The sequence below is a fragment of the Astatotilapia calliptera genome, chromosome 3, assembly GCF_964374335.1.
Source record: "Astatotilapia calliptera chromosome 3, fAstCal68.1, whole genome shotgun sequence".
Lineage (NCBI taxonomy): Eukaryota > Metazoa > Chordata > Actinopteri > Cichliformes > Cichlidae > Astatotilapia > Astatotilapia calliptera.
In genome coordinates, this window is record NC_137424.1 from 29,694,546 (window position 1) to 29,719,124 (window position 24,579).

Sequence of the window (24,579 nt, forward strand, 5' to 3'; positions counted from 1 at the left end):
GATTATAAACAGCGAAAATACAACTTGCATGGAAACTTCTCAGGAAAATGTTTTTAGAAGCTGCTGTCAAATAAAAAACGGCTCCAGTTCTAATCTTGTTCTTTTGATTATTTCATTTATTTTTTCTTTAATGCTCTCAACGCATTTACTGGGAAAGAAAAATGGGCTTCTTCATGTGACAGCAGCATTCCTGTTTCTGCTACATTCACAGTACTGCAGGAGGATGGGTCATCTGTCACTGCACTGGTACAAGACAGTACTCTATACTGAAAATAACACCAACCGCAATAACTATAGTTACTGATATTCAGGTAAACGTGACGAAGAACAGAACATTAATTAAAGTCCATCCCAATTACAGCCGTCGCCACGGTTCTTTCAGCTGTTTCCTTTGCTGCCGTTGTCATCGCACTTCAGACGGGCATCACAAATATTTTATCTGACATCAAAATTGGTCCTATTATTGGTCCGCTGAAATGTATTTCAAAACAACAAACAAGAGGAGAGGGGGGGGAAAAAGTTGAGCTTCCCACTTAAAGGAGACTGTAGCTTAGTCTGGGTGGCAGCTTTACATTCTTGGCAATAACAGCACCTCTTTTATGTTTTAAAGAAAAGACAACTGCGCCAATCTGCAGTGTGCTCAAATTTACAAACTCCACTGACGTGAACATTTCACCAAGAAAATACAATTTTGTGGATTTTCTTTTAAATATATATAGATATAGATATATAGAGAGAGCGAAAGAGTAAGTATTTAGTAAGTATTTTACAGTAACACTCGTGGCCGACACAGAATCAAAATGCACATCTTTTTTTTTCATAGAAATCATACAGAGACATTCGGTTCCCACTGGTCGTCACATTCCTGTGAGTCGGGCAGAGAGGAGTGCTGCTGCAGCGTGTGTCCACCGTGTGGCAGCATGTAGGTATCCTGGATCGTGTTCAGTGCAATTTCTCCTCAGCGCTGCAGGTTGTAAATCTGACACACTGTAGCACATTCTCCGTCTCGCTCTCGAAAGGGGCTGATTTGGCTTCTCGAACACCGACCGTAGGAGGGATTCTAAAAAAGAGCCAAAATCTGTCACCGGCCTGTTCATCAAAACCGCTCTTCAGTTCAAGACTCCTGCAAAGATTTGTCATACACTGACAGTCAGACGATGCTGTGTAAAGGCTGTGGGAAACTGTGGTAACGGTGAATAATTGCACTGTCTCTCTTCAAGGGAAGACCACGAGCTAAGCAAATCAGGCACGAGTCTGACATTCCCTGTGTGTAACTTGGTGTGAAATACTGTGGAAATGTGCACGATTTTATTGCACTACATCTGCAACGCCTTTAAGTGACCTTAAAGGAGTAAATATTATCATTATTATTTCAGTATTATTAATCTCCACATATTTGTTTACTTCTCACAGAGATCTCCAGGATGATCTCCAATACCATATCTGGTCCTTTTTTATGCACTCTGATACTTTTCGTTTTTGTCAAACTCAAACTAGTTTCACTTCTGTGGGAATAAGCTGAGAAGAGAAGTGAACTTTCATTTGAGGTTTCAAGCCAGAAAGGGATTAAACGACAACACACTGGTGTGTTTTCTGTGCGGTTGCATGGGTTAAGTGGCTTTAACAGGAAGAGAAATGAGTTATGCCAGAAAACTGGGAAATATGTACGCATGTTTGAAGGTGACCAGCAACTCTGTAGCTAATTAACTAATTCCACACAATTTGTTATTTGTGAAAGAGCTACAGGTTGATAGCCAGGCTTTTAATGATTACTGTGGTAGCTGACAGACTGTGTCAGGTCCTGCTGACTTTACAGACAACAAGAATTCTTCCAGGTCAAAATGGAAGCTATGAACTCATTTAATTAATTAGGAACATAACTAATCAGCAAAAACATATAAAACAATTATCTATTAAACAGCAAATAAGCGGTCAAAGTGCACCTCTCTCACCTGGTTATAGATGGACATCAAATACTCCTTCCTCCACTGCCTCTATATCCTCCTCAGCAATTACTAGTGGGAACAGAGAAGGTGAGGGCAAAGAAATAAGTGGCGGTTTGGTCAGCCATCTGGAAATGCAAAGCATCGCCTAAAATCCAGAAATGTGCGGCCTTTGTCTATTTACCATTCCCAATTCATTCGTCTGGCAGCATTGTGCTGCCCACTGATGGAGCAGGTTTGCACTGATACAGAATTGAGCCAGGCAGGGCGCCACTTTTGCTAATGTCTGATGAAAACACTGCCTTTATGAGTCACTAGCCTCACTGTGGTGGACCATTTACATTTCCATTGCAAATTACACTCTATTGTTGGAAGAAAACACTCCAAATGTCAGCTCCCCATACACTCAAAGGAAGACAAAAGCCCCCATCAAAAAGTGGAGGTGTTGCAGTGGTGACATGAAGTCAAAATTCCTCCGGGCTACACTTGTTTATCTTTGATGCCTGCGATGGGAGATTCTATTTTATCAGCACGAGGGGTCAAACTTTAAGGTCTGTACACATATCAAGCTAGCTGGTACTGTATTCATTCTTGTGAGAAACAAAGATTCTAAAAACAAGTAACTCGATGCTTGAAAAATACACTTATTCTGTGGGGGCTTTTTGCTTATGCCTGTAGGCCACAACCAGCAGCAGGTAGTTGCATAAGGACCATAGATATATATATATGTGTATATATATATACACTAGAAATAGGAGGGCTGGCTCGATCCAAAAAGGCTGAAATTGATCAGAAATGTTATAAAAGACAGTTATCAGTGGAATCACAAATCATTTTTTAATTTTTAATGTAATACGTATTTAGACATGTGTAGGGGTCCATTTCAGCAATCATCCTCTTGGAAACATGAGGGATGCTAGCTGCATGTAGATGCATCTTACCAGTGTTCTGCAGGCTGGGTGGGGTGTTAGCAGGAGGAGGGAAGCTGTAAGATCTGGCCTGGAGAGCTGGCGGCGCTTCATGGCTGATGCTCTTGGTCCTCTTCCGGCACTCAACAGCCAGCCGGCTTCGGCAGGCCTTATGGCAGTTGACCCCGCAGGCTGCAGTGGGAATGTTCGCACGATGGGAGAAAGATGGAGGCAGGGACAGGTTTCGGGAGAGGAGGAGAGGACGGGGGGATTGGAAGGGAGGGAGGGACAATCGGCGAGAGAGCAGGCGAGACAGGAAGAAAGGATGAGAGGGCCAGGGGCGAGAGGAAGATGGAGGTGGAGAAGAAGGGTCAGACAAAGGGACGGGTGCAAACTGATGAAACGGGGCAAACGGGAGAGCTAACGGTGACAGTAAAGTGCTTCGACATGCTGTACAGACACGCAAACACTGGCACATGCACACGGTAAGGCCGACTGTGCCCGACAACAGCTCTGTCAGCTGTGGGTAGTCTACAAGGAGAGGAGTGATGGGTCACCCAGCAAGGCAGCAGGAAAGCAACTGAGTTACTGGAATCCACAGCAACAGAAATCTTTCCTGGTTCATTTCTTCACTGTCACTGGTGGTAGTCACCTGACTTTAAATAACTATAAAGTGTGCAGATAAGCATCATATCAAGAGAAGAAAACAGTAACAACCTACATAGTGGCAATATAACAAATTTTGATCATACTGGATTTTTTTATAATGCTTATTTCTTTAACTCACTATGAATTTTTCATTCTAAAATAATTATCACAGATATTCGTCAGTTCCCAAATAATGACACATACCTATCAGTCTTTGCTTAAACTCTCATGTACTCTCATGTCTTTCCAATGTATATGAAGCTATAAATGTTGCTACTATTCCCAGTCTTCATGCTATGGTGAGCAAAGCAGCTGGGGGATGACAATTCAAATTTAACAAGGAGATCTTAGAGCAGTCTTAAGGTCTAAAGCAAAAAAAAGAAGCCTACCTGCTAAAACGTCAAAGAGATAGAAAGAAGCAAAGATGTTTCTGTGATATGGATGTTAGAATGCTGGCATGAGCACAGCCCCACATCTGTTCAGACAGTGAGAGGTTTCTGATTCAAATCTCAGTAGCTGACATCTACTACCCCATTACACACACCAGACAACCCACACACATCAAGAGCGCTCCTGCACTGCACTGCACTGCAGTGGGTGATTCATTTCAATTATGTGCCTGCCGGTCTGTCTACCTCCCTGAGTTTGGGCTAACAATGGTAATGGGGATGAATGGCTGTGGGGCTCTCTCATTGACTTCCCCTGGTCTCATTAATGGAACAAGCCAGAACTAAAACTCTCAGTCAGGCTCACAGAATGCACTCCTGTAGAGTGGAGAGGACACGGGAGAGTGTGAGGGTCAGTGGTGTGTATGTGTGTCTGTATACACAGAGAAATGCATCGATCTCTTTGTGTGGATCTGCTTGTGTTATTTTTTAAAGCAATCACATGCTTGTCTTTGTATTTTAACAACAAACACAAGTTAAAGATTTAAAGCTCCTTACATAACTTGCCTCATTCACGCAAGCACTTTTTGCTACACTTTTTCTATGTAGCAGTCACACAACAGAGAGCAACTTGGTGTTAACATCTTCCCCGAGGATGTTTGACATGTAGACTGGAGCAGCTAGTGATTGAACCACCAACCTTCGGATTAGCAAATGACCTGCTCTACCTCTCCTGAAGTACTAATCCAAGTCTCCCATCCAAGTACTAACCAGGCCCGACAAGATCGGTTGTGCTTAGGGTGGTATGGCCGTGACCTAGTCAACATGACGTCATCATGAAAAATAAGAAATTACTAATCCTTAAAGTTGTTACACTAATTCAAACACAAATATCTGTATTTGTTAACACATGTGTCCTTTTGTTCTCCTACTTAGACCTCCAAGGCTCCAAGAGAACAACAAAGCGTTACATCCTGCGATACACAAGGACTCTGCACACAATACAATACTACTGTGAGGTTTCTCAAGCTGTCATTGCATTAACACAATACTTAACTTCTTCTAAATAATGAGATATTCACGCTAGTAACTGAACAAACTGTGTAGGCAAGGCTGACTGAGAAATCTTTGCAAAAACCTGACGTGGAATTTAGTTTATGCAACACAGAAAAAGCAGGGAAACGCCATCTATGAAATATCTGCCCTACCTTTCTCGCTCAGATGTCTGAACTGTATCCAATCACTCCTTAAAAGACTACAGCAGATGGAAACTAGGTTTATTTGCATTTTAGATCCGGCATCATGTCCAAACCTTTGCTTGACATCTGGAGAGCAACATATTTGTTGCAAATTATTTAGAGAGTTTAACGTCTGCAGATCATCACTCTGCTTTACAACATCAGCACGGACCACCAACAGCATGTCCACAGAGGGGGGGGTGGACAAGCTGCAAATGTGTTTAAGAAGGTAGCCGGCCTCTGTGTATGTGCATTTGTGAAATGAACCAGCTTCCTCAAACACAGGTCCACTTGGAGGCCTGAAAGGGCAAATAATTCTCCATTGTGTATAGTGTGCTCTCCGGTGATGGAGTTTATCCAGCTGCTTAAGCAGAGGGCTTTGAATATAATTAAATGTGTGATATGTTTGATGACATTTACTTAGCACTCAAAAATCTGTGGAAGGTGCAACAGATGGGAATCGATGGCTTCAAAAAAAAGGCACTAATTCCTTGAAGCTTGTACCCTTGTAGCTAGAACAAGTTTATTTGTGCAGAAAACAGCGAGCAAAAGCTGAACGACTCCTCTCTTACCTTTACATTTGTAGCCTTGCTTGTAAAATCCCCAGATCTGGAAAAAAAGAAAGAAAAGAGAGGGGAAAAGGAGTGGGGTTGGGCATTAATCCTGATTTTATTTTGTTTAGGACACAAGGCGCTTTATATAATGAGGTAAAGACCCTACAATAATACAGAGAAAACTGCAACAAACAGGCAACTGTGAGTAAGCACTTGGCAAAGCAAGGCAAGAAAGAGGTACAATGAAGCAAAGAGACACGTAAGGTGTGAGAGCGAGATAGAGGGAAAGAAAGGGGGAGAGAGACGGGAGGCCGGCTGGACAGAGGGGGTGGAGGGGGACCGAGATCAAGCGGGATGCAGGGAGCGCACAGGCAGTGGGGGAACAATGACATGAAAGAGCTGAACTGGAGATCACACACCACACTGGCACATCTGAGGAGGCACAAAATATCCTGACCTCTTCACGTACACACATACAGACACACACAAACCTACATGAATGACAGCAAAGCCACATACACCTGTAGGTGCACATTTGCACACTGACACAAAGAAAGTCTCTCTCACACACACACACACACACACACACACACACACACACACAGCCAGAGGCTTTAAAACAAAGAGAAGTTAGTTCTGAGCAGAATATCCAAACACAACTATCATCACAGCCCTGCCTACGCTGACTGACCTTTAAAGCCTCTGTAGACGCTAAAACACAACACACTACAAACAACAGCTGGAAACATGCTGGTTTTAATTTAAGCTTTGCCACCTCTACTGGCTGTAGTTACACATTTGATATTTAAAAAATGCACCGGGAGACGTTTATGTTTCTATTTTTGAAATCATTTCTAGTGCCTCAGTGCTGAGTTTTGAACCAGCACTGACAAGCAGTGTGTATTTAATTTCTCAGGTATTTTAAGGCAATCTTTTATCAAATAGGAAAGTTCAAATAAGGGAAACTGTGCTGTCTTTAATGCCCCGACTGTAACAAATCTCAAATGTCATTCTGTTCCTGCTAAATTGCTTAACACAAAAAAAGTGACAGAAGGTAAAATTTGGCTTTTATACAACGAGAAAAGTTTCCATTTATCATTCTACTGAATTCCCATGAACCTTTTTTTGTTATTGCCATTTTATTTTAAGTATTTTCAAATGAGGGAACAAGTTGTTTTCTAAGTGACTGACATCAGCCATTATTGTGGAAGAAATAATGGAAGAAAATGTGCAAATTTGGAATTGGAATCACTTTATCTAGACAAGCTCAAAAGTACCCTATTTTTTGTCTCTAGTGGAGGAAGGGGGTTAACTGATCGAACTAACATTTTAGTCTGTCAGACAAAATAATTTGTAGTAATTTATGTCATGCACATAAGTAAAAAAAAAGAGCACACATCCAACCCTTTCCATGTGCACACATGGAAAAACAGGGACAGGGAGAGCAGCAGCATGACCCTGTGCAGGACGCAGCAGGCAGGAAAGCCTGGTGGACGGGCACGCCTCTTTCACTCAATTATGTTTAAGGCTGTGAAATCATTTGCAGTAAAGCATCACTGTTCACTGTAAATGATTCTCAGAGTAGACGCGTTATTTTACATCTTTCAGAATCAGGCTCAGGACTGGGAGTTAAACTTAACATGTAGTTTTTAACCTCCATTATTATTTTTCAGTTTGTAGACCTTTATGCTAGTTTAAGAACCTGTAACCATATCAAACACATAATATGACGTCAATGTACAATTAACCCTGCAAACCAAAAGCTCATCGACAGCTCCAAACACTTAGTTTCAGACATTACATACTCTTACCAAACTCTGCAGTCCAGCAGGATAAGGTCACCCACACATGTCCATAGTAGGCTTGTTTAGAAATGCTAGTTTGCAGTATGAGCATACATGCATGTACAAATGTACCTTGGAAATCAAGTATATACTGCATAAGACACGCAGCCTGGAAAAGATCTGTGACTGTAATGAGATATTTTTATCTTTTGTCACAAGGTATGAACACTCTCGTAACTCAAAACAGAATAAGAGATGCAGCATGCGTCAAAAAGCCTCGATGCATCACTCTGTGTAATTTCTCTTCTGAAACTTGTTTGAATCTTTTCCAGAAGCCTGCTGCATCCTCCGGAGATGGAGAAGCTTGCACACGGTGCATTGTCGGCTTGCTTCTGTAATCTGTAAGCCAGTAATTAAAATAAAAGACCAAAGAAGAATGCAGGCACCACAGCACCAGACTGAACATCCTTGTGCGAATACCGGTGACTGGACGCTGGTGTTTACAGAAGGCCCAGCTGGAATTGGACAGCATGTTTTAGGCAAGTGTTGAAAAATGTGCTGCAGGAAAATATTTTGTTTGCACAGGAGCCAAGAGGAAAGCAGACAGATGAGGAAGTGGTTGGTGTACAGTATCTACCTCTGCCACACACACACACACACACACACAGATATATCCAAAGGAAGAGGCAGACTGCCAGGGTCCTTATCTTTCCCTGCTCTGTATTCTGAATTTCCCCCATGACGATTTAAAAGTAACAGACTTTCCCCAGAGTTTAACGTGCTGCTGTATACATGTTTAATTTTAATGGAAACACATACGGTTGTCTGTACGTCTCTCTCGAGAATTGGTCCGCTTATAATGCAATATAAAGAAATGAATGTCTCTACTTCAACATTAAAGGCCTGTTCTCATTACAGCTTAGTCACTGTCTGTGTCTCAATAACACAGAGATCCTTGGGGGACTTTTGGGAACGTTGAGGGCCAGAGGACGCACACTCACACACCCTTAACACTGCCACAGACGAGGGTTATCATCTCACCCAGTTAACTTCCTCTCATATTTCCCAGAATGCAACTTCAGCAGTGTGTGGCTGCAGCTCAAAGTGATTGCACTACCCTGACCTGACAGGAGGAACCTTAAAGAGTTGTGCTACCACGGCTTGACAGTGACAGCCAAGACAAATAATGAAGTGCATGACACTGGGGCATTTATAAATCCTACAGCTGAGTCAGTGCCTAAAATCGAGTTTTTCATGGACTGTGTTTCATGAACATTTTAGGATGGACTGAGGTCAAAAGCAGAATTATACACAAGCTGAAAAGATGGCTACTGTTTAAGTTTTAGGCATAGATGTTTACTCACAAAGCCAGCACAGTGTTCACAGAACGTGGGCTTGACATAGGTGGTCTCAGTAAAAGTGTGGATGAAACCCATCTTGCAGTTCAGCAGAGAGCTGGCTTTCATAAAGTAGTCTATCATCTCCTCCCTGCTGATCTTCCCGTCTCTGTAAGAGGACGCAGAAAGAGATGAATGTCATAGAAAGCAGATTGTAAGTTGGCTCAGTCTATAAAGTGCTTGTGAATAAAGCTACAGATTCTCACTGGTTCTTGTCCAGTTCTCCAAACTTGCTGAGGTATGGAAAGTTGTTCCTGATTGCTTCAAATTCATCCCTGGAGATATTGCCATCGCCATCTGTGTCAAAGTTCTTGAAGACTGACTGAAAAGAAGAAAGATGTGAAGTAATTAGGCTGTTTTTAGGGGAAAGTGATTATTGTGATTGCCTGAAAAATAACACAAAAATTTATGTATTTAAAATTTAGATCCACAGATTTGTCCATGCATGAGCTCTGCACCAAGTTTCACAACATTTTTCTTTTCCATCTTTGGTCATATATCTGCATTTCACTTGTTTATTGTGTAGTTTTGATGAATTAGCAGTTCTGATACTAACACCTATAACACCTCTCAGAGCAACCTAATAAACTAAATGTTCAAACTGGGAAACAAGTATTCCCTCCCTAAAAGGCAGAGAAACCCACAGCATCACAGCAGGTCACATTTATTAAATAATGTTGATTGTCTTTAAACTTTATAAATATATATACATACAGTAGATAGAACAAAGCTAACACTTTGACTGGGTGACAACAACTTAACACATCTGGAAAATAACATTTGCTGAAACAGAATTTTACAGACAGAGTAGATCTGTCATGCAACTCATTTGCAGATGTGCATTTGTGGGGAAGAAGTTACCAAAACACATACGCCCTAGTTATGGTAGTTATGGTTTGTGCAAGACTAAAAAAATACACTCTGACATTTGCTAAATCTTTGACAAGCCCAATAAAATGTAGTAGATCAGACTCATGCAGTCTAAAAGATGATTTCATAATCCAGCAGTTTGATAATGAAGAGCACTGGTGAGCGTTATTGTTTTTGAATTAATCATTTTAGTGGTAAAAGCCTAGAGATGTATCAGTTTTTAAACTTTTGATCTTTGACAGTTGTGGTGGTGAGTACAGCCATAGCTCATTTTTATCCTTATCCTTGTAGCACCTCTCAGGCTCTGAGAGATGTGAATATGAAGGGAGCAGAGAAACTCACTTCCACCATCTTCTCTATGTGTTTCTTGATGATCGTGGGGTCAGCGCTGGGCTTCACTGAAACGGCCCACTCATCAATCATACTGGGCTTGGGATCAGGTGCGGGGGCAGGGCTGGAGTTCTGCTACAGTTGATGAGAAATCAGAGACCATGAGATCAATAATAAACCAGGGAAGTGAAGCAAAGAAAGCTGCCACACAGGGCAGAAGTCAGGAATAACCTCGGTGGATCAGAATGAAAATACTTTTTGAAAAAGATTTCCAGCGTAACAATTCTGATATTTTAATATCTTAAGATAAATATTGTCTACAGTATATTTGTCTGAAATGCAGGCAATTTTAGACTGAGGTTCATTAGGCACGCTTAAAATCACCATTATCTATCATAGCAAGTCTGTAGAAAAGCAATATTAGTGCATGAGAGGTGAGGGGCTGGGAACACACGGGATGAGTATATCACCATGCTGCTTACCACTGGCTTGCGTGGTTCCCTCTGTAAAGACATCTGATAGATCTCCTCTTCTGTGTGGTATTGGTCCAGAGACACCTGCACAAACAGCCAATGTGAAAAAGGCACATGAAAAAATTCAAGTAATTTCCATTTATCAGGTAAAATCAGGTATTAACACCAGCAGTTATTTCAAATAAGAATACTTTTATTTCTTAAATGTAAAATACTTTTTCTATAAACATCAAAAGTAAAGTTTTTTATAGAGTTACAATTTGGTTCATACCTTCCAAATCAGTCCTACAAAACCTAAACTAAAATATTGTTTGCTAGCTAAAAATATGACATTTTGAGACATCAGTGGTTTATGCTAGCAGCCTGTGTCTAGTTAGCTATTAAAGTATGAACTGTGTTAGCAAGCTACTGGAGTTACCTAAGGCACTATACATATTTAAAATGGTAAATGGCCTGTATTTATATAGCGCTTTACTAGTGCCTAAGGACTCCAAAGCGCTTAACATATGCAGTCATCCACCCATTCACACACTGGTTTGATTTGATTTGATTTGATTTTATTGATTAGCATTCAAATATCTCAGTGAGGACAGAACAAAGATCTACCACAAAGCAAGAAAGCATGAGACAAGGCTAATCAAAAGGTATTGGCTGAAGCATTTGCTTATTACGCCAACCCTTTTAACAAAAGATCTTTTTGCATGCAGCTCCTGTACACAGGGCTCGAAGCAAATAATAAAACAAAGCAAAAACAAAACAAACAAACAAATAAACAAACAAGAAAAAGAAAAAAAAAACGGTCCACCTTAGATAAGTAACTACATCAAAGCAAAGGAATCAAGAGGTTTTTTTGTTTTTGTTTTTGTTTGTTTTTTCTTTTTTGTTTTTTGCTCTTTTCATTCTTGATTTATATATTTTTCTAATACTGTATTTTTAAACATATTTTTAAACAAGGAAAATGAACTACACCTTTTTAAATCACTGTCATAACTATTCCACAGGTTAACTCCTCTAACAGAAACACATCTCTGCTTTATTTTTGTCCTCATCTTGTTTTTTTTTTAAAGAAATCTGTTCCCCTTAAGTCATACTGACTCTCTCTGACTTTGAACAGCTTCTGAGTACTGGGGCAAAGCAAGTTATTTTGTGCTTTATACATTATCTGTGCCATTTTATATTCAACTAAATCATACAATTTCAGGGTATTCAGATTAATAAACAAAATGTTAGTTGGTTCTATATAGTTTGATTGGTTTATAATTCTTATAGCTCTTTTTTGTAACTTGAAAATAGGAAGAGTGTTCGTTTTATATGCATTACCCCATATCTCCAGACAGTAAGTCATATATGGAAGCAACAGAGTACAATAAAGTGTGTATAATGATTTTTTGTTCAGGACATGCTTTGTTTTATAGAGAATAGCAATGGTTTTTGACATTTTTGTTTTCACATGGTTTATATGAGACTTCCAGCTCAGCTTATCATCAATTATCACTCCAAGAAATTTATTTTCGTACACTCTTTCAATTTCAATTCCATTAACCCTTATTTTAGATACATTTTTCATTTGTCTAGTGCCAAAAATAATCAATATTGTCTTCTTTATATTTAATGATAACTTATTTACATCAAACCAGTTTTTTTATATATTTAACTCCTTTTCCGCTGTAGTCAGAAGCTGTTCTAGGTCACTGGTGAAGGCAAGCTACATATTTAAATGTAATGAGAGGGGAAGACCCAAAAGTCTTTCGCTTTAATGTGCAGAAACATCATAGCTTAGAACTAACATTTGAGTTTGGAAAGCTTATATAAATTTACTTTTTGGTTCTTTGGTCTGTTAGCAATTTGCTGCAACACTTAGCAGCCTGCAGCCATTTATTGTTGCTAGCTGACGGAACTCAAAAGAAGTCACCTAATATTTCAGCTGCAAACCATTTCAGAACACTTGTCACCTGCTATATATAGTGATATAGAGTAACTGCATGCTTTCGTTCTGAAAAATATATTGCCACGTTGTCTGAGCGCACACCATTTATTGCAATCTTTTGCTAATTACTGCCCACATACGCACATTGAAACCTTTTATTTAATGGGCATTGATCCAGTTTCTTGTATGGTGCAATATAATATTGGATTCTTTAATGGAGGCAAAGGTTGTCATCACTTGACTTGTGTTAACTCTAAAGTCACATGATGTCAGCTGAAGTAGCTCCATTAAGTGACTTACTGTCAAATGTAGTTAAAAGCTGAGGATAGTCAATAAACATGGATCTATATGCATCTGTTAATTTGTAAGTTTAAAGACAATATATAAGCTTAATTACTTTATATTGTGAAAATTTAAAACAATAGCAATAATCCAAACACCTAAATCCAGGCATCTCATAACAACAATTTGTTGAATATAAATGTATTCACATATAGTTTCTGAACGCATCTGTCGAGTACTTAACACAAAGACCCTTTCACACAGAAACATATTTCTCAGAAGACCTGTTAAGCAGAGTCATCTCTTGCGTACAGAGCCATTATAGCAACAAGTGAGAGAGCAGCATCTATTTTTTGCACTTGTAAACACCATAGACATGTGGCATATACGGTCTATGGTTAACACATTTAGGTCTGCTGCTACACGTACTCGTCTACTGCATCCACGCTTGGCCTCGTACACTTTTGTTTTCCTTAAGTCCTACTCTCTCACTGTACTTGTGTGTCTTGTGTTTTAGTCAGCTGGGACAAAATTGCTAAATTATTTTCTTTTTATTGAACCGTGTCATTTCGAAGAATTCCAGACATTTCAGGGAAAAGTACATCTGAAAAGCTGAAGAGAAAAATAACCTGCGTGGTTTGCTTATTTTACCTGTCTAAAATAAAGCATGCCTTCCCCTTTTCATTATTTTGAAGGATTTATTGACTTGCTTTCCATCTTATCGCTGCAAACCCAGCAGGCCTCATGCTAGATCAACTCCAATAAGCACTGGCATAAGATAATTGGATATTGACTCTGTCCAGCAAACTTTTTCTCTTGCCTCTCAGCTCCAGAAGCTGTCAAGTTATTTTCTTTTATTTTCACAGGAGAAAAAAGGAGAAACCAGCTGCAATCTCACAGCAACACCTGCTACCAGTAATTGATCTCCTTGGATTGTTTAAATTCAGAAAGCGCTTAAATTCAGGAGATTCTTGTCTGCATCTGCCAAAAATACTGACATATACACACACACACACTGGGTTGTGAAGTTGTAAAATGCCACTACCACCTCAGCTTTCAAACTAAAGAGCAGGTAGCAACAATTAAGGTATCATTCTCACTCACTGTTACATGATATTACAGTACATCCACTTTATTTCAAGTGGATGTGTAGTAAAATATTTGCTTAAAATATATTTCTTTATACTGACTTATTTAGTCATTGAGGTAAATCCAAAACATTGCCTTTTGTTTAAATTCCAGTTAGATTTTGGTCTGAATGCAAATCAGTTTAGTCTGTTTTCCCTGGGTAAATAAAAACAGCTGAGGATATCCTCACTGCTGTATATTTCCTGTGTGCTACTGTGCTCTCTAAAAACCCTCTCATTTCTCTCTCTATCAAAATGTTTGTCAACCACAAATTATGAGCCATTTCCTTTTGTTGTTGCAGAGTGCCACTAGTCAAAGCAGATGTCACTGACTGGCACCGTGGTAACATTGGTTACAGTCTTGCATTAGCCTGGTAGGGAGGTGTATACTTTTTACTTAGTTTTTTTTGTCTTTATTATTGTAAAACTACAAAACAGCCCAGTCCAAATGAATGTGGTCTCAATTAGTTATGTGTATAAAGCAAACATGTCCACAGAGTCAATTTCTTCCATTCCAGCCACTCTGCCAACATAGGCCAGACCAAAGATCTGTCAAAGGACATCAGGGACATGATTGCAGCCCTGCACATAGCTGGAATGGGCCAGAAGACCATCAGCAAGAAGCTTTGTGGGAAGGGAAAAGCTGTTGGTGCGATTTCTCAGAAATGGAAGAAATATAAAATTTCCATCAGTCACCTTTGATCTGCAAGATCATGCCTCACAGGGTGAGGATGATCATGAGGAAGGTTGTGGATGGGTGAAGATGGGTTGTGAATTGGTCTTCCAGCATAACAGTGACCCACAATATAGTCTCCAGATCTCAAAATGAAAAATTCAGCATTGGTTCAAACAATTAATTCCGCCACTGTATTTCTGTTGATCTGGATAACCAAGTAAGAATCGTATGAAAATGAAAATGTCACAATGTCACTATGTTACAATTTTAATTAAACTGATCCTAAGCAGGCTTTAACACAAAGGTCTTTGTTGTTACTTTTTACCCAAGCTTCACCTCTTCACTAAGTTTTATTTAAGCCTTTGTATCACCTTGCTAGCAAGTATAGCAATACACATGACAACAAACAGCAGTGAACGCATGCCTCCTCCTCAGTTCTTCCCTCAGTAAAGGAATAAATACAGCTGAGCTATTAGTACAGTGATCTCTTAGGTAAAGGGCTTTCTTGAAAAACTGTTCAGATTTCAAAGAAGAGACTGCTGCTACTGAGATCCCCTTGGGTACTTTCAAAGCTAAAGCAACCTGACAGGGAAAGCTTTTTAGTCTAAAGGAATAGACATGAGGTTTCAGTCCAGGTTAACAACTTAAAGTTCAGTGAAAACGATGCTGCAGGGGTTACAACTCTCTGTCCCTGATAAAGAACAATGAGTCACTTCAAACAGTGGAACTGGGCTAGCAGTGTTACGAAAGTGAAAACAACAATGCTGACTTAAATGCCCTCTTTAATGTTCTCTGCACCCAAGCGTTAGCATTAAAGCTAACGTACGATGCCTTTTTCTTTTTTACCCATTTAGTTTTGTGAATTTTGCTCAGCCTGTGACACATTTATTTCTTTCCCTCCTGTACGGCTGTACAACATCATGTAAGTGCAAATGTAAGTAACCCAGCTTGTCTCGCTTCTGCTTCATCTTGCTGTTCATTTTCAGTGCATTTCCAATCAAACGCTTAGTAACCATTTCTCTGTTATGCCACTGTGGACCACATCTGTAAATCCCATTTGCTTTGTGATTGAAGGTTCATGTTTTGAATCTTTTCCTCTACACATGATCTCTGACTTTTGTCTGTGCACAGATTTTGTCCCAGCTGGCTACAGTCTGTCTGACCACGAGCCAGTCGAATCACAGCAGAACAAAGTCAAACAGACTGCCTGCTTCACTGGCTGGAAATAAAATGTTTCCTCCTACTACCTCCTCACAGCCGTCTGGTTGACAAACAAATGCCACTTCATCATGACTAACTTGATTCGGGACCTGATTTGTCTCTTATTACCCCTTTAACTGCTTTCTGTAGAGGTAGGTAATTGAAGCCAAACATTTCTCTTGGACTCGGAACAAACTTTATACCCACTGTAAGTAAGTTGAGCAGGTCTGTGTTGGCATCGACGTTAGGTGGCGTGGCCTGAATGAGCGCCAGCTCTTGAAGGATAGCGTACAGCTGCTGGGTTTTTGCCAGGTTGACTCGTGTCTTCTCTTTGTCGGCCCAGTCTGGCAGTGCCACATGCACAGCTATCAGGTCTTTCAGGTGCACGCCAAGAATTGGGAACCGGAAGCCGGAGCATTCAGAAAAACGCTTGCGGTACTGACTGTAGTTGCCACATGATGTCACCAGTTCAATTAAGTTGTTAAAAACCTGTCGTAGAGTGAAAGGAATATAGGTTTGAGGAGCAGAAAAGAGAATGCCTGTCTCAAAAAAGATTGATTTGGAAGCATCACAAATATTGTCGAAAACTTTGCTCCAGATGGACTTGCATAACTGTAACTCGCCCAACTGTTGCATTTAACTTTCTAGTCATGTGACTCAAATTCATAGTTCTAAAAAGACACTGTGTAGGAGTAATGGGCACAGACAGGGAGCTTGGTACCGCTTACACAGAAGATGCTGAATACTCAATCAGGAAGCATTATCACTTATTAGCTCAGCGCACAGACATGCAGCGAACATTGAATTTGTCTGGTAGCGCCTGGTTGCGGTTGCCAGAAATAGATGACAGATGGCTGCAGCTACTGCACCTTGTTGGTCTCTGCACTGATGTGAGCCTGCGTGTCTTTGAGACGAGAGATGGAGCTGTTGCTGAGGCCGCCCACTACCGCCATGAGTGTATTGAAGTTCTGCAACTGTAGCAGCTTCTGTGAACGGAGGAGGAAGAAAAATTAGGAGTGAGGGTGAAAGAAGAGATATTTTATGAATGTGTAAGACACTGCCAAGAGCAACCTGGCCAAATTTTTTTTTTAAGGCGGAGAGAGAAAAAGATAAGTTATAAGTTATGAAAAAAGACTTACAGGCAGTCAGAAAGATGCAGCTATGGAAATAAATGGTTACAGGGTGAAGAGACTTCTGGGTTAGATACTGAAAGAGTTTAGCAGGCCAAATACACATCCACACATAATCTGAATACCAAGAATTTAGTGAATGCTCTAACCTGTCTATGTCAAAGTTAAGCTAACTCTTTGTGAATGGCGCTCTGTGGGGCTGCTCGCTGCCCTTCAGACTGCTGGCATCTCAGTGAAAATCAATGAGGTCGCTGCTGCGTGGGAGGGCTGCCAGAGGGGATCATTTGATTCAGCTCAAACAACCTTTAGAATCAATTTGCAAAGCAGTATGGAAAGCAGGCCATCATTTGCAGAGTGTAGCTGCACCACGCATACATGTGTTCATCAGTGATGCCTGGGAAAGGTTTCACTGTCAACATGCCACACCTTTCCCTGTCACCTAAGAGTTAGCACACAGTGGACTGGTGATGCGGTATGCTTATCAAACGCAGGTGGAACATTCACAAAGAACACAATGTGCAATAAACTGAAGGCAGCCACGTTCACAATTGAATTTATAATGCAAGTGTGCAGTTGAGAAAAAAACACTAATGAGCATGAGTCATTTGTGATGGGCTCCCAGTAGGATGCCGAAATGGGACACAACCAGCAGAGGGAAGCTTTAGGAAATGTCAAGTGCAATAAGACTGCCTCCTGTGCTGCCTCTGAATACATCTGAAGCCAGCATGTGTTTGCCCTGGGATACATCAGAGAATATCAAAGTTTGTGGCATTTTAAATGGGCGGAAAATGAATGAGGAAATTTTGTGGAGGGTTTGATCTTCTCAGATGTGTATGCTCTAATTTTGGCCCACTCTTAGCCTTATTGGAGGACTTTGGGGCATAAATCGCCATTTAAGGTCATGCAAAGCATCTTAATCGAATTTAAGTGCAGTACAGTTTGTTTCAGTCCTGCATAATCCTGCACAAAGTGTGCTTGAGCTTCAGTGCACAAACTGATGGCCTAATACATTTGACTCTTCCAAAAGGTTCAAATTTTGTCTTGTCAGTCCACAGAATATTCTCCCAAAAATCTTTGGGATAATCAAGATGTTTTTCAGGTTTTTTTGTTTGGTTAGTTAGTTGATTTGGGGGAGGTTTAGATAAATGAGAAATCGGCCTCTGTGTTCTTTTTGGTCAGCAGTGGTTCTATCTTTCACGGCTCTGTACATTCAAGTGAGGAACTAGATTGTGTTAAGCTTTGCTGATGCATTGGACACATGTTTGCAAACTGGCTTCATTCACGGCACTGCCCCAGAATCTGAATATAAAGAAGTTGAAATGTGTGGAGTTGGTGTAAGGTGTTTCATGGGAAAGATAGTTACTTTGGTTTTAATCATTAACTGCATAGACAGCCATGCACAATCATCCTAAGAGGACCAAAAAAAAAGGGAATTTAACACTAAGCATTGGCTTCATTAAAATGTCTGCACAGATCAGCTGAAGTTCTGTATTCATGAATTCATTCTACTTAATAAAGCCACAAATTAACCTTCACCAAACAGGGTTAGCTGTGCAGCTCATGTTACCATGGTTATCTGCTCTGGTTGAAACTGAGCCAGCTTTGTATGTGAGGATGTTCTCAAGCACAGCGGTCCTTTAACAGTAAAATCAGAATCAAGCCGCAATTTCCAGGGATGAAAAATGAAGCAAACGGGAAATGTGAAACACTGCAGTTCCTATAATGGCCACTTGAAGCTGGCTCTAAAAGTCAGACTTTACAGAATTAAAAAGCATAGCCTGGGACAGAGAACTGTTTTAACCTCTGCGAATCATTTCCCCATCATAATAACTGTAAGGAGGGTGAACAGCTTCTGTTAAGACTGACAGCTGGGCTTGAGGATACTTTGATTAACAGGTGTGTTAGTACTTGTAGTTGGAGATACTCAGTCTGTGCTGTGTTTCACCTCCTGTAATTCCACTAGCTCAACTTGACATCTGGGTGATGTCAGTTTTGATGAATCTAGCTTTATACACACACTAGCATTCTGAATGTGTACACATTTGAGCAAAGTAAGTATAATTGCATTATCGAACAGCCAGCAAAAATAAAATGAAGCCTAATGGCAAGTCATTCTTTTCAAATAACTGAAGAACAAAGAGTTCTCTGGTGATGGCAGTGAGTCAGCAGTGTGGGGATCACCACCGTTATTACGAAGGATCTCATAACAAATGAGAATATCCACCTAGCAGCTGGAAGGCTGTTTCAATCCACAACCACAAAGGCCAATGTGTATTCAACACAACAAATGTCATCAGAGCACATTACAATTCATCCAAGGGATGCACACTTCAGTCACTGCACTGCTTTAATATTGTGGATAAGGAAACACGCTTTTTATTTTTGATTAGTATCAATCCAAATTAAACCACTGACAAATATAAAAGAGTTTAATTGGTGCACAGAACATCATGTGACCAGCTGACTGGCCAATAGACACTGCTGTTTGATGGCGATCTTTGGATCGGGCTGCACAGAAAGAGCTCATTATCCACCGTCTGCACAACCGAACTTTAGTTGTTCATACTGTCCTCACCTCTAAAGTATCTAGCTCCCTGAAACACTCAAACAACCTTAAGTGTTCAGTTTGAAACACTTGGGAGAGCTCTGCTGGGCTTCCCCTGATAAGAACCCTGCAGAGGTGTTAGATTGCTGGCGTACCTCAACAGAGCACATTATGTGCGTCTAGCATGTGTTCTGCTGAAGATGAAATAAATGGAGAACGGGAGTAGACCTAAGCGACTCATAAAGATGAAAACAAACCCACACTAGACTTGCAGTAAGTAATGAGCATGCATTCACAGAGCACTGCAGGCTATTAAGATGAAAATTCTTTTTCTGCACTTTCTATGGCTGACTGAAGCTTCCTCTTAACGGCTTAGATGACTGAGTTGTCGCGTGGAGGGGAAACTCAGCCCATCTGGCAGACCGAACCAAGCGATAACATCAAGCTGAACTGAAATCAATTACAGAGAAGCCCCGGGTGCCACTTAAAGACATGCGTCTGTAGTGAAAGGACGACAGTCTCCAGACATATGATTGGAAAACCATACAGCGCAGCTAGCTGGCAGTTTCTTCCAGGAAATTGTGGAAGTATTAAGATTAAGTGAAGATTAGGATTAGAGCGATCATGACATGCAGACGACCATAACGCTATAGCGAATGAGTACAGAAACAGGAAGGTGGGCACAGTTTTCAGTCATATTTCTCTAGTTGGAAACTAGATTCCTCCACTACAAAACATCATAATAATATTAATGAAGCATTTATAGAAAAGCAATTTTTAAAAAAAGAAATAATTGCAATAATTCTGTCAGTCAAGTGTATCTACAACTGTTTTGTGTGTCTGTTGTCTTTTTTGGCAAATGAAAAATGTTCAAAATACAAGTTTATGGAGGTGGTAAGAGAATCTTTAAGCATAAGTGTACAAAGGTAAACAGAAAGAAAAATCAGTTGTCTGTAGCATATGTGCAAAATAAATATTTCATTTTTAAATATCACCATTGCCATAAATATCATATTTTCCTGAAACCCTCTAAACTCAAGGCATGACTGTAGGGCAACAGGTCAAGCTTTATGCTAAAAACTCTGCTGCAATTTTTTCTACTCTGTGTGATGTAAATATGAGAGGATATTTGTAATATGGTCATGTCAGACACGCAGCTCTTTCTGCATCACAGAAGCCCACCCACTGTTTCCAGGGGTCAGCCAGTCAGAAGTAAGCTGACTGAAGCTTGTTTCGGAAGGTGGATGAAGTCATGGACTGCACCAAGACTCAGCGTGAGATAAGTAAGGATTATTTGGTACTGTGAGTCACAGAGAACTACTCTGGTAAACTACAGGAACAAAAAAAAACCATAGATAGCTGGAACTGAGCCCAAAGATCTCCTTTATTTTTAAAAGATGCAAAATTGGCAGCAGCATTATCTCACTGAGCAGGGAGCTTGGAATGCTAATACCTCCAATGCCATTTTTGAATTAATGTTCCCTTTTTCACACAGTTGTGCTGCTAATGGGAAATCCTAGTATATTTTGCATTTGTTTGCAAGTCATAAGAGATCCTCGGTGACTTTTCCACTTCTCTCTGCTCCTCCTGGTTTTCACAGTTGCTTCCAAATCACCTTTCCTGCTTTTTTCTCTCTGCCCCCAACAATCACCCACTAACACTCTCTATCCATGAACCCAGAACCGCCAAGCTTTCCCGATTGTAACAGACCCAGCAGACAGACCTGTGCCACTCGGATGAAATGGGAGATAACAGCAGCTCTCTGCGGGGCGGTGGGCTTGCTGAGCACCATAAGCTGGATCCATTGTGAGACGCTGTTAAAGAGCGTGATGAAGCGCTCTAAGATGGGGTTATCCACCGTGCAGCCATGCATCACAAAGCTGTGGTAGTCCTGAAACTAGAAGGAGAAGTAAAGCATTGAAAGCCTTTATCTATTTAAATTACAGTACATCATATTCACATCCCACAGCAATTCTGAATATTAGAAAATGCCTGACGACAAACATATATGCAAAGGCCTTTCTCTTGTTTTGTATATATTCCTCTTGATTGTAGACAGTCTCCTATGTCCATACAGTAAACCTGGATATGCAGTTGGTTTGCTTAGCTGAGCACAGAACTTTAAACAATGAAATAACAAGACTGGATACAAAATACAGACGCAGTCTGAAATGAGAAGTACCGTAAGCCTGCATTATTTCTAATAGTCAAAGCAGGCGGAGACTCATCTGTTTCCAAAAAGAAATATTATCCAGTATTTATAACCTCAGCAGATCCTTTCCCGATTCATTTATGGTCTGATTTGTTAGTTTCAAGTGTCTAATAGAGCTGCATGTCCAAGTCAAATTTGGATTAAAATTGCCACGAGACAGAAAACAATTAAGGTATTGACAACTTCCTATCACATGAGCATCTAATGCTGTATCAGTCCGATTAGCCCCACAAACACTGGATGACGCCATTACGTCTGTCTAATGCAATCTATGGGAAACAGCAAGCCTGGTTTATGAAATTATATTATTATATTAACTGTCTGTAATCAGTCAAATGCAGACAAATAATATTGTGTAATTACAGCTGTACTCGTTGTTAGATCCTCATTAATTCCATTTTTTGTTTCCTTTTAGGCAAAACTCTATTTTAGCAGAGCCATGAAGACAAAGACAAAAGAAACGCCATTAACACTGTCCCTACTGTGCCACGAGCATCATCCCACTGGAATAAATTATCAACAAAAAGAATCCTCAAGCGTTTAATTCTGCACAGACCCAGTCATTTCTTTTGCCTCCTGAAATAGCTCTCAAATTGAACACTATTTCCAGTCACTAAATATAATTACTGCCCAGTTAAAGTTGATTTTAACAACTATTGCTTAGCAACTGCAGTGAGCCTTGAATCATGTAAACACAGAGTTACTTGAGAATTTAAGAGCTGTAAACATCACAGTAAAAAAAAATAAAAACAGAGCCATGGTCACACTGACCAGGATCTTGCAGAAGGATTTGTATTCCAGATAGGTCAGGTGTTCAGCCAGTTCACAGGAGTCGAGGTGATCAAACAGCAGGGACATTTTCCTCTTTTTGGACACAGATGGGACACGCTGGGTCACCTGCCGCTTCCATTTATATGACGGCCTGAGAGGGGAGAAAAAGCACGGTTGTCTCTTTTAAGGTCTTTTGGAACTGCACCATAAAAAACTACACAAGGATCACTTTTATAGCCGCTGCAAAAGTTACAGCTGGCCTTTAAGGGCTGTTGGGGAAAAAAAGGAAAAACTACCATGAGAAAATGATGATAGTACAATGTGTCTACAATATAAAAAGCCCTGAGAAACCTCATATTTGTAGACTGAACTACAACTCTCCAACTATTGCTGTAGAAGTTATTTTTAGAAGGCTATTCCCCTGCTTATTCTAAGATATTCTGGCATAGAAATCAAATCAGCTCCACGAATTCATTTCCTTGGAGCAATAAAAGAAAGCGGAGCCATATAGAAGTGGCATTTCTCAGAAAAGGACAGGTCACTGGCCCTGCATAGCACAGCTCAGCAATTTCAAATAACAGGCAATAAAGGGCTTGCTGACATAAACATCGGCAGATGGGGACACTCATTCAAACTGTCAACAACACACGCAGCATTCAGCGGCCTATTCACTCACACGCTGTCCAAGTCAATGAGCTGACTCTGCCTCTCATTGCCCTCAGTGGTCAAGAGGTCTTTATAGTCTTTGATCTGGTCTGCCAGCTCCGGGTTCAGATTGAACTCTGCGGGAAACTCAGAAATCCAGTACCTGGAAGAAAGAATAAAGGGAGAGAGAGAGAGGTGAGCGTGATGGCATACACTGAAAGGACTGGGCTGTGGTCAACTCATAATTTAAAATAGCATTATAGTTTTGGTATTTGATGAAACAAAGCACCTAATTGGAGCACATGAAGAAGACCATAGAAAAAACTAGAAAGGATAAAAGGATAAATGGAAATGACACTTGGAAAGATCAAAGATCTCTTAGAAAAAGGCAACGAGACGAGCAGAAGTCAGAAAAGATGGTTTGTTACTTGACGAGGTGGCATATTTTTGTTCGGCGCTCATCGGTGCAGCCATCCTCTTGAGATCTGATGCTGAGGTCAAGGTGCAACCGAGCTGCTCCTCGCAACACTACAACAACTTCTTCAAAAATCTCATTTAGATTTCACAGATTTAGAAGGGGAACAAAGTCTGGCACTATTTCCATTGCTCTGTGCATTATGTGTGAAAAAAGATATATTCATAGGCAGCATTCTTAGAAAAACACTGAGCAAAAAAAACATAACATTTGTCACTGATGTAAGAACACTCAGAGGTGAAGGATACTTCAGCACAAGCTTCTTGGCCAGGTCAGCTGAAGGGATATACCAAGGGTGCATCATGAGGAACATGCGGACCAAGGATGCATCCTTCAAAGTGCCCTTCTCATCTATGAGGAAAAACAGGGAGTCACCTGTCATTAAGAAGATACCTCAGCATGTTCAATTTGTGCTTGTGTTTTTTATTCTACTGCCTCCCTTTACAAGCAGATGAATAATTCATATAAAAGAAATAATACTTAAATAACCAACCAAAGGCTTTGATGCAGGCTTCCACCAGCTCGTCCACAGTGGCAGACTGTTCCGATAATATGGACTCCATCGTAGCTGTCCTCTCAGTTTTCCCCCTCGTTTACCTCTCTGTGGTTTGAATCTGTTGGTTCTCACTGAACACAAAAGGAGATGAAAAGAGAGGGGAGTAATTATTAAGTAAACACAGGGGAAGCAAAACTTACTCTGCAGCACACTTAAAATAGCTGTGTGGTTAGTTCTTCTATATCCTGTTCAGCACTGCAGAGTGGCATATTCATTGCAGTAAGTTAACTGGGACATGTGCCTGTCAGTGTCATCTGATATGATGGTTAAGTATGGCCAAAACACATTCATGGTGTCAATGTGCAAAATCTGCAATGAACTCATTCTACTTATAGAAGCACCTTTTAAGTGACCCAGTTTTCGGGGTTAACAGTTTAAAGTTTTTGCAGTCTGTTAGTGTTGTGTGTGGGGAAATGAGTTGGTGAATTAGGGCTTTAGTTTACAGGGAACAGTTGCACCAATCAGTCTTTACCAAGCCTGGTCCTCACAGCAAAGGCCGGAT

At 40.5% G+C, this 24,579-nt stretch overlaps 1 protein-coding gene across 4 annotated transcripts in view; it reads right to left on the reverse strand.

The window, feature by feature from the left end:
- Nucleotides 1-632: 632 nt before the first annotated feature.
- Nucleotides 633-24,579, reverse strand: part of LOC113017037 (RAS guanyl-releasing protein 2) — a 35,849-nt gene continuing 11,902 nt past the window's right edge. The window contains exons 2-17 of one of the 4 annotated variants that reach the window (XM_026160295.2): nucleotides 24,015-24,148; nucleotides 23,770-23,872; nucleotides 23,475-23,531; nucleotides 23,078-23,209; nucleotides 22,402-22,552; nucleotides 21,142-21,315; nucleotides 16,613-16,729; nucleotides 15,951-16,232; nucleotides 10,541-10,615; nucleotides 10,071-10,190; nucleotides 9,065-9,180; nucleotides 8,826-8,967; nucleotides 5,696-5,732; nucleotides 2,885-3,043; nucleotides 1,953-2,015; nucleotides 633-1,060 (exon numbers count right to left, since the gene is read on the reverse strand). In XM_026160295.2, the coding sequence (XP_026016080.1) occupies nucleotides 1,957-2,015; nucleotides 2,885-3,043; nucleotides 5,696-5,732; nucleotides 8,826-8,967; nucleotides 9,065-9,180; nucleotides 10,071-10,190; nucleotides 10,541-10,615; nucleotides 15,951-16,232; nucleotides 16,613-16,729; nucleotides 21,142-21,315; nucleotides 22,402-22,552; nucleotides 23,078-23,209; nucleotides 23,475-23,531; nucleotides 23,770-23,872; nucleotides 24,015-24,084 (1,794 nt within the window). In that variant the 5' untranslated portion in view covers nucleotides 24,085-24,148 and the 3' untranslated portion in view covers nucleotides 633-1,060; nucleotides 1,953-1,956. Of the gene's footprint in view, nucleotides 1,061-1,952; nucleotides 2,016-2,884; nucleotides 3,383-5,695; nucleotides 5,733-8,825; nucleotides 8,968-9,064; nucleotides 9,181-10,070; nucleotides 10,194-10,540; nucleotides 10,616-15,950; nucleotides 16,233-16,612; nucleotides 16,730-21,141; nucleotides 21,316-22,401; nucleotides 22,553-23,077; nucleotides 23,210-23,474; nucleotides 23,532-23,769; nucleotides 23,873-24,014; nucleotides 24,149-24,579 lie in introns of all 4 variants that reach the window. The other 3 variants (XM_080299796.1, XM_026160292.2, XM_080299795.1) reach the window with 3 other exon arrangements.